At 50.0% G+C, this 8,083-nt stretch overlaps 2 protein-coding genes and 1 non-coding gene across 8 annotated transcripts in view; 1 reads left to right on the top strand and 2 right to left on the bottom strand.

The window, feature by feature from the left end:
• Window positions 1-5,449, top strand: part of MYO19 (myosin XIX) — a 33,885-nt gene extending 28,436 nt beyond the window's left edge. For all 4 annotated transcript variants that reach the window (XM_029212027.1, XM_029212028.1, XM_029212026.1 and 1 more), the window contains exons 22-26: window positions 903-1,051; window positions 1,174-1,303; window positions 2,617-2,702; window positions 3,975-4,277; window positions 5,193-5,449. In XM_029212027.1, coding sequence (XP_029067860.1) covers window positions 903-1,051; window positions 1,174-1,303; window positions 2,617-2,702; window positions 3,975-4,277; window positions 5,193-5,321 — 797 coding nt within the window. In that variant the 3' untranslated portion in view covers window positions 5,322-5,449. The remainder of the gene's footprint in view (window positions 1-902; window positions 1,052-1,173; window positions 1,304-2,616; window positions 2,703-3,974; window positions 4,278-5,192) is intronic.
• Window positions 3,662-3,791, bottom strand: LOC114889840. Its single transcript, XR_003792141.1, has one exon. It is a non-coding gene; the product is annotated as a small nucleolar RNA SNORA11 (small nucleolar RNA).
• Window positions 5,450-6,072: 623 nt separating the features above from the next.
• The window catches only part of ZNHIT3 (zinc finger HIT-type containing 3), an 11,093-nt gene continuing 9,082 nt past the window's right edge, over window positions 6,073-8,083 (bottom strand). For all 3 annotated transcript variants that reach the window (XM_029212033.1, XM_029212035.1, XM_029212034.1), the window contains exon 6: window positions 6,073-6,305. In XM_029212033.1, coding sequence (XP_029067866.1) covers window positions 6,124-6,305 — 182 coding nt within the window. In that variant the 3' untranslated portion in view covers window positions 6,073-6,123. The remainder of the gene's footprint in view (window positions 6,306-8,083) is intronic.

Here is an 8,083-nt window from a genome sequence, read left to right as displayed (position 1 = left end):
GCATACACACACACGGAGGGAGAACACGCCAAGGACAGGACACACACACACAGGGATAAGAGGCCAACACACACACACACAAAGGGATAAGAGGCCAAGGACCCCCCCCCCCCCCCCACACACACACACACACACACACACGACCAGCAGAGCCCAGGCACAGTACTGCTTTGTATTTCCCTCTCTTGGGGCACCATCTTGTCACTTTCTTTTCATCCTTTCTCCCCACCTCTCCCGCCCCCTTTCTCCATGGTGTGCTCTTCTGTTCTGTCTCTTGCCCAAAGCCCCTGGTTGATTTTGCTGCTGTTTCTCGTCTGCGGCGTTTCCTTTGGCAGCCTCCAGAGAGGCACTGGGCAGCTAAAGGTGCTCAGAGCCCTCAGGTAAATCCTCCCTGTACAGGAGCCGGCCCTGCCAGGTGTGGGAGGGCAGGCAGGGGGACCCAGTGGGCCTCCATGGGACTGGGATTTGTTCCCCCTTTTCCCATCAGTGGCGGGAGGGCTCAGGGGCAGAGGGAGTGGCCCGGCTGCCCTGTTTGGCCCTCAGCATGTTTGGGGCCGTAGAAACAGATGCTGGCTAAGCAGCCTGGGAGCCCACGTGGGAGTCAAGGCACCCGGTGCCCTCTGCCACCCTGCCCAAAGGGACCCACAGGAATGGAGGCTGCAGGCCAGTCCAGGGCACAGCCTCAAGTGGGATTTGGAGATTCCTCAGAACAGCCAGGGACCTGAGGAACAGTGGGAGGCCACCTCTGGCCTCCTCCCGAAAGGCAGGAGGTAGAAATGGTTAGAGGCAAGAACAGCAGGAAAGAATCCTGTGGAATGTTAGGGAGACCAGACCAGTTTCTTAAGGCCACAGAAGTGTGCAGACAATGAAGCACTTATGGGACCTCTGTCTCCGTCCCCCAGAATGGTCTCCACACTCCGAGCAGGCCACGCTGCAAGCCCTCCTCCAGGACATCCTCCACACACTGCCAGCCCTGGCTCAGGCACCAGCTGAGGCCACGCCAGCCCCAGTGCACTGTGGCAGGACCAAGGTGTTCATGACTGACTCCACGGTAAGCTGGCTTGGGATGAGGGGTGGCCAGCCACATGCTGTCCTTAGCAGGACAGGGTCTGGGCCCTCCTGAGGGCAGGGGGAGGAGAGGCTGAGGACCTCAGTGGATGCCCCTTCTCCCAGCTGGAGCTTCTGGAACGCGGGCGTGCCCAGGTGCTGGAGCAGTGTGCCCGCAGCATCCAGGGTGGCTGGAGGCGACACTGGGGCCGCAAGCAGGAGAGGCAGAGGCGGGCCGCCGTGCTCATCCAGGCAGGTAGGAGAGGTGGGGCCCTGGGCCCGCAGTCATCGCTCCTGGCCAGCAGGTGGGCCCAGGTGCGGCCACTGTCTGCAGCTGCACACAGCCCACGTGATACCTGTTTCTTTGGAAATGCTGCTGCTAGAGTCCCCACAGACCAAAGCTGACTGTGTCCAGCCCCAAGAGGTTAACTGCATGTCTCTGTGGTGCGCTGGGATTCGAATTCCCTGTCCAGTTCACCCAGAGCATCTCCAGTTCAGTGCATACCAGGCCACACCACAACTAAGGATGCTTTGTAGGTAGTAGAGGCTCAAAAGTTGCCTTTAATTCCCCTTTCCCAGTCCTAGATGGCTGTTTATGCCACCTTTTTTTCCCTTTATGACAACTCTTATCATTACCTGGGCTCCCGGGCGTGCTGAGTTTAATTAAGGAGAAGGTAAAAACTGAGAAGATCTGATTAAGGAAGCAATGTATGAACCATGACAGCCTCATTTTGAAAAACAAAAATACTAGAAACAACCCAAATATCTGACAGTGGTGGAGTCATGGCTACATTAAGGATGATCCTTATCTAGCTAAGAAGTGTTTTTGAAGAATATTTTTAATTTACCAGAAAAACATTTCCAACATGTTCAAATCTGAATGCTGAACTACACATCAAGGTGATGCCACCTTCATAAGGTGCATTTGTGTGTACAGGCCTGAAAAAAAATAAGGAAATACTGTAGAACTATCTGGGTTGGTGAGATAATAGGTGACTTTTATGCATCTTTAAACGTTATAGTTTTTCAGAATCCAAATGTGTTAGTATTTAGTCGAATAGCCCATTTTCTGAATATGATTGTACCAAAAAGAATCAGAAAATGCTGAAATTTCAAAAGAAGAAAATGAAAATTGCCCCACGATCAGCTCCCCATCCAGTAGTTATTACCTTCACCAGTGCATGGGTGTATGCTGGTATCGTCTGTGGATTCATAACGCACGCAAGCAAATTCAATTAAGGGTTTCCAAAAATACAGGTGAAAGATGCAGACAATTCAGACCCCTCTTGTTCCCTGGGCATTATCTCAGACTGAGCCCGAGGTGGGAGGTGACCCCATGGCAGCTGCCCGTTTGATGTGTAGGTATCTATCTCCAAGTCTGGGCAGTCTGAGCTGTGGTTTGCAGAGCCAGGTCTGCTTCACGTGTTGACTCAGTCCCTCACCTCATGCGGTGGCACAGGTGGCCATTCATTCAAACGTTTACAGCCGCTCTGGTGTTGCTGCAGCCTGGTTACCGAGAGCTCTGACGAACATTTACTCTTATTTCCTGTTTCTGGACAAACCCCTCAGCTGTTCGTTCCTGGCTGACTCGGAAGCACATCCAGAGGCTGCACGCAGCTGCCACGGTCATCAAACGCGCGTGGCAGGAGTGGAGAGTGAGTACTGACCCGAGAAGTCAGGGTGGGCAATGATGGACGCAGGCTGGAGTGCTGGCCCCGCCACTGCAAAGCGGGCGGCCTTGTGTCCTCATGAATGAAGTGGACACAACACCGCTTACACCGCAGGACGGTTATAACACGGTAGAGTGGCACAAACAACTTTGGGAATATGCTAAAAAACATGGAACTGTATGCTTTAAAAGCATGAATCTTATGGTATTTCAATTAGATTCTCAATAAGGCTATTATTTTCTTTTTAATTTGTGCTTTTATTTGCCAGTATAACTACAGTAACCTGCAAACTTTTTTATTCTAAAAAGCACATTTTACATTACAGTCCAACAGACACATATATAATGTGTATACATATACAAAAGTGAAACAAAGGTTTTGCCAAAAACGTCTACCCTGAGTGTAAATTCTTTTTAAGACTTTTTTTTTAAACTAACGCTGAACTGCACTGACATCATAATCACCAAAGTCCCTAGTTCATCTTAGGGTTCGCTTTATGAAGTGAATAGTGTTGCACGTTCTATGGGTTTGGACGATAGTATGATGACATAAAACCATTATAGTGTCATACAAAGTATTTTCACCGCTCATAAAAATTTCTGTATTCTATGTATTCATCTTCCCTCCCCCACAAATTCCTGGCAACCACTGATCTTTTTATTGTCTCCATTGTTTTGCCTTTTCCAGAATGGCATATACACGGAATCTATTTTTCTTTTTTCCCTTTTCCAGAATGGCATATACACGGAATCTATTTTTCTTTTTTCCCTGAAGAGAGGGGTTCAAAGTCTTTATGCCTATAACACCACTCATGGCCCAGCCACATGTGGACCGGACAGGCTCCAGGTGGCAAACTCCCCCACTGAATACTGTAGCTTTCCTTCCAGTACTGAGCCCTGTCCCACTGGTCCTGCCCAGCAGCCACGTGCAGGTGAAGGGGGGATATGTGTTGGGTATCTGTTCAGAGGAAGGCCACAAGTTTTGTGCCCCTTGTCACAATGAACCCTGATTCCTGTCGGGTGTGTTGTAAACAGACGAGCCATTTCTTCAGACCCCCTGCTCTGAGCACACCCCAAAGGCTGTTATTTTTTTTAAAGCAGCATATGTAAGGCCTCAGCACAGCTGCCTTGGGCGTAAAGTTGTGCCACATCAAACCAGGTGCCCTTCAGTTCACCTTGTTAAGCTGAATTATTAAAGAGACTTTTGGATTCTGTTTTGCATTAAGAGAAAGCTATAAAGTGGTGTTCTCTTTTTAAGATTAGAATGGCCTTCCTGGCTTCTAAAGAACTTGATGGTGTGGAAGAACAACACTCGTCTCAAGTCACCTGTTCCCCGAGCTCCTTGCCACTGCCCCAGGCACAGACCAGGCTCCTGGGGGCAGTAACCCGCTTCTGGCCCCTGGGACTGGTCCTGGCCAACGCCGCCGTGGGTGCTCGTGGCTTCCGGAGGAAGCTGGTGGTCTTCGCCTGCCTCCCCCTCCCCGTGGGCAGCCCCAGCAGCTACACTGTCCAGACAGCACAAGAACAAGCTGGAGTCACGTCCATCCGAGCGCTGCCTCAGGTGAGCCGTGTGACGGGCTGGCCGTCCTGCCAGGACAGCTCCAGATCCCTCACGCCCCACTGTGGAGGGCAGGGGGCAGAGCCTGGGAGTCACAGCAGGAGCAGGACTGAGGCTGCGAGAAGAGCCTCCTGACCCTGCTGGGGAAACCAGAAGCCCTCATGTCCCTCGCATTGTTACGAGGAGGAGTTTTCCAGAGCTCTTTCATTTTTTAAAAGCTGCCTCTAAATGATCTAGCGTCTCCTCTGAATCACCTTTAAATTAGCCCAACTTCCAAAAAATTGTGGTTGTGATGACGGCACCATGTTCTCCCCAAGTTGTAGTCTTTGGTTTATCCTATTCCAGCCGAGGAAATGACAAGCACATGAGTCAGTGGTCCAAGAATTTATATTACGAGCAGCCAGGGAAAGAGCCAGCCAGCACAGAAAAGGGCTAATACCAACCTTTTACAAGGATTAGGTGACACTGACAAGGCAGAAGGAAGGAAACACTGAATTTCCTGCCAGAGGAATTCCTATAGGACATAATCTAGATAAAATCTCCATGACAACACACAGGCCAGCCAGAGTGTAAACAGAAGTGCAGTTCTTTGATCTTCCATCTTTAAGCAAGCATAAGAATGTGACAGGCCACACATACTCCTAGTATGGGGGAGCTCGCTCCTAGTGTTTCCTCATCTGTCTCACATTGAATGGATGTGAAATTTTATATTTTAATACTGTTTTGGACTTTGCCATTGTTTTAGAATGAGGAGAAGACAACAACATTGACTAACTCAATCGTGCTACTGCTGTGACTCTCACTTGGGTACTTACTTACATTTCCCCGCCTCCCTGCATTTCTAGCGTTCACTCTGTCAGGTACCTTTAGCCCTGGCACTCCTGGGAGCTGGGGGTTAAGCTGCGTCTCTTTCCCCAGGGTTCGATAAAGTTTCACTGCAGAAAGTCTCCACTGCGCTATGCTGACATCTGCCCTGAACCTTCGCCCAACAGTGTTACTGGCTTTAATCAGATCCTGCTGGAAAGACACAGGCTGGGCCACGTGTGATCTCTCCTCACATTCCATCCTCACCTGGCTGGGCCCTCCCTGGTGCCTTTGTTTCTCCACGGCCTTTTCCTGCCAGCTGCCTTGCCAAAGACATCTAATCAACACACAGCTGCCAAACAACTCCCACAGCGACTTGGTCGGGAGCCGCGGCTCCAGCCTGCAGGCCAGGCCGGGGCGGCAGCTGCACCAGTGGCCCGGGGCGCCGATCTACGCCTCCAGCCCTGACAGGTGTCAGGGCTGGTAGCTACCAAACCTGGATTAAGAAACTTCAGGACCTTCACAGAACCCACTCGGTGGTGCTGGACAGCAGGCACCCCGCTCCTCCAACCCCACAGGCAAAGTCAGCTTGAAATGAGCTCTAAAATTTTGGCTGGCAGAAATTTTGCCTTTAGTTCCTTTAAAAGAAACAAAGCTTACTATTTAAATATTTGTTGTTTAATGTAATTTCAAGCAAATAGATTATGAATCAAGAATGACGAGCAATGCAATGCACCACAGAACCACCACACTTTAATTTTGAAACACTGATCAAGTTTTAACTCAACTGGGTGTGAAAACCATTTATGTCTTAATTGTACCGAAAATAAAACATTTAAAAACAACCATCCGAATGTCAAGTTCTCTCTCCATAAAGGGTTTGCCACCTGGAGTACCTCCATCCGCCTGCACCCCAGCAGCAATGGACATAAGGATGTGCAGAACCTACCCGAGGTCAGCCGCTCAATGTCCGGAAAGCACCGCCCCTGCCAGGGCCCCACGCGAGCTGGCCTCCTGGGAGGAGCAGGCAGCACAATAATCCACCTTAAGAATCCTCGTTCGGGGACGGTTCCACGATCCTTAAACAGCAGTCAGCAAACTCCAAAAACAAAGGCTCCTGCATGCAGGCTCGCATGAGCTTTGCCTTGTCGTCTGCCTGATCGAGGTTGACCATCAACTGTCTAAGGTGTGGACTGAGCAGTAAGCTTCTCAGCGCTGCAGACTCCCCTTAAAAATGAACAGGGAAAGAGAACCAAGCTGAGTTCAAGTGGGAATAGGCAGAGATACCTGAAAGCCAAATGTTTCAAATGTAATAAATACCAAGGATGTGGTATCCCCTTACCCTTTAAACCCACAAATTAACCCAGCACTTCACATAAGGGGAGATCAGCGTATCAGATGATTTCCAAGTTAGACGCTATCAGATTCTTATTCTTTATATCTCTGTAAGTATTTTAACTTAAATTTTTCTTAGCTGAAATGGTATTATTTTACCAGCACAGATACAAAGAATAGCAGCATGTTGGCATGTTTTCTCTCTGTAAGCATGAAGGTTCTCAGCGACAAGGACAGTTACACCAAATCTCTGAATGATGTTTAAGTGTGCGCTTGATCCAGCATAAAGCAGGATGAGTAGCAGTGAACTGACACTAACGTGTATGGTGCTTTACAGTTTACAAAATCATTCACACATATACCCAGCTCAGCTCCTACCTCAGTCTAACTAATCACTCCCATGGGACTGGATACAAAGCACCACCTCTGTGAAATGGGAAAAATGAAAATAACACCACTTTTAGGAATTACACTGGCCAGTTAATTATACACATAATAGAAATGCAGTCCTACAAAAATGCTGGGCATTATTAACACCGCGTCCCTCTGAAAAATCAAATCCTGGGATGACCCAGTCTGCATGAATGACTGGACTGTAAAGCGAGCACTGGGATCAGGAATAAACGGAGGCCCCTGACTGGTGTGAGAGACAAACTACCACAAAACGTGGGGGGTGGTATATTACAGTGCACCATGGGAAGCTGAAAAAGTACCTAATTCTGAGAGTAAGACCAAAGGTCAAGAAAAGTTTAGCTGAGGAAAGGAAATTTGAACCAAGCCTTGAAAGAGGAGCAGAATTGGGCTTCCCTGGTGGCGCAGTGGTTGAGAATCCGCCTGCCAATGCAGGGGACACGGGTTCGAGCCCTGGTCCGGGAAGATCCCACATGCTGCGGAGCAACTAAGCTCGTGCGCCACAAATACTGAGCCTGCACTCTAGAGACCGCGAGCCACAACTACTGAGCCTGCATGCCACGACTACTGAACCCACACGCCTAGAGCCCGTGCTCCCAACAAGAGAAGCCCACGCACTGCAACAAAGAGTAGCCCCCGCTCACCGCAACTAGAGAAAGCCCGCGCACAGCAACGAAGACCCAATGCAGCCAAAAATAAATAAATTTATTAAAAAAACAAAAAGAGGAGCAGAATTTTTGCCAACCCACAGTCAGTAGGATTCCAGGCCAGAGGAAGGCCTTATAGGCAGGCTGGGAGGTGTAGAAGCCCTGTGTGCCTACAGAATCACGTGGCTGGAGGAAGGGCTCTGCCCGCCATACTAAAGCGTTTAACAGCTTTAAAAAACCACATTCTGGACTTCCCTGGTGGCGCAGTGGTTAAGAATCCACCTGATGGGCTTCCCTGGTGGCGCAGTGGTTAAGAATCCACCTGATGGGCTTCCCTGGTGGCGCAGTGGTTAAGAAACCACCTGATGGGCTTCCCTGGTGGCGCAGTGGTTAAGAAACCACCTGATGGGCTTCCCTGGTGGCGCAGTGGTTGAGAGTCCGCCTGCCGATGCAGGGGACACGGGTTTGTGCCCTGGCCTGGGAAGATCCCACATGCCACGGAGCGGCTGGGCCCATGAGCCATGGCTGCTGGGCCTGCGCGTCCAGAGCCTGTGCTCCGCGACGGGAGAGGCCACAACAGTGAGAGGCCCGCGTACCGCAAAAAAACAAAAA

Source organism: Monodon monoceros, unplaced genomic scaffold (assembly GCF_005190385.1).
Source record: "Monodon monoceros isolate NGI ecotype Baffin Bay Population unplaced genomic scaffold, NGI_Narwhal_1 Super_Scaffold_9, whole genome shotgun sequence".
Lineage (NCBI taxonomy): Eukaryota > Metazoa > Chordata > Mammalia > Artiodactyla > Monodontidae > Monodon > Monodon monoceros.
The sequence above is the reverse complement of the archived record's forward strand: the minus strand, read 5'-3'. Positions and strand labels throughout refer to the sequence as shown.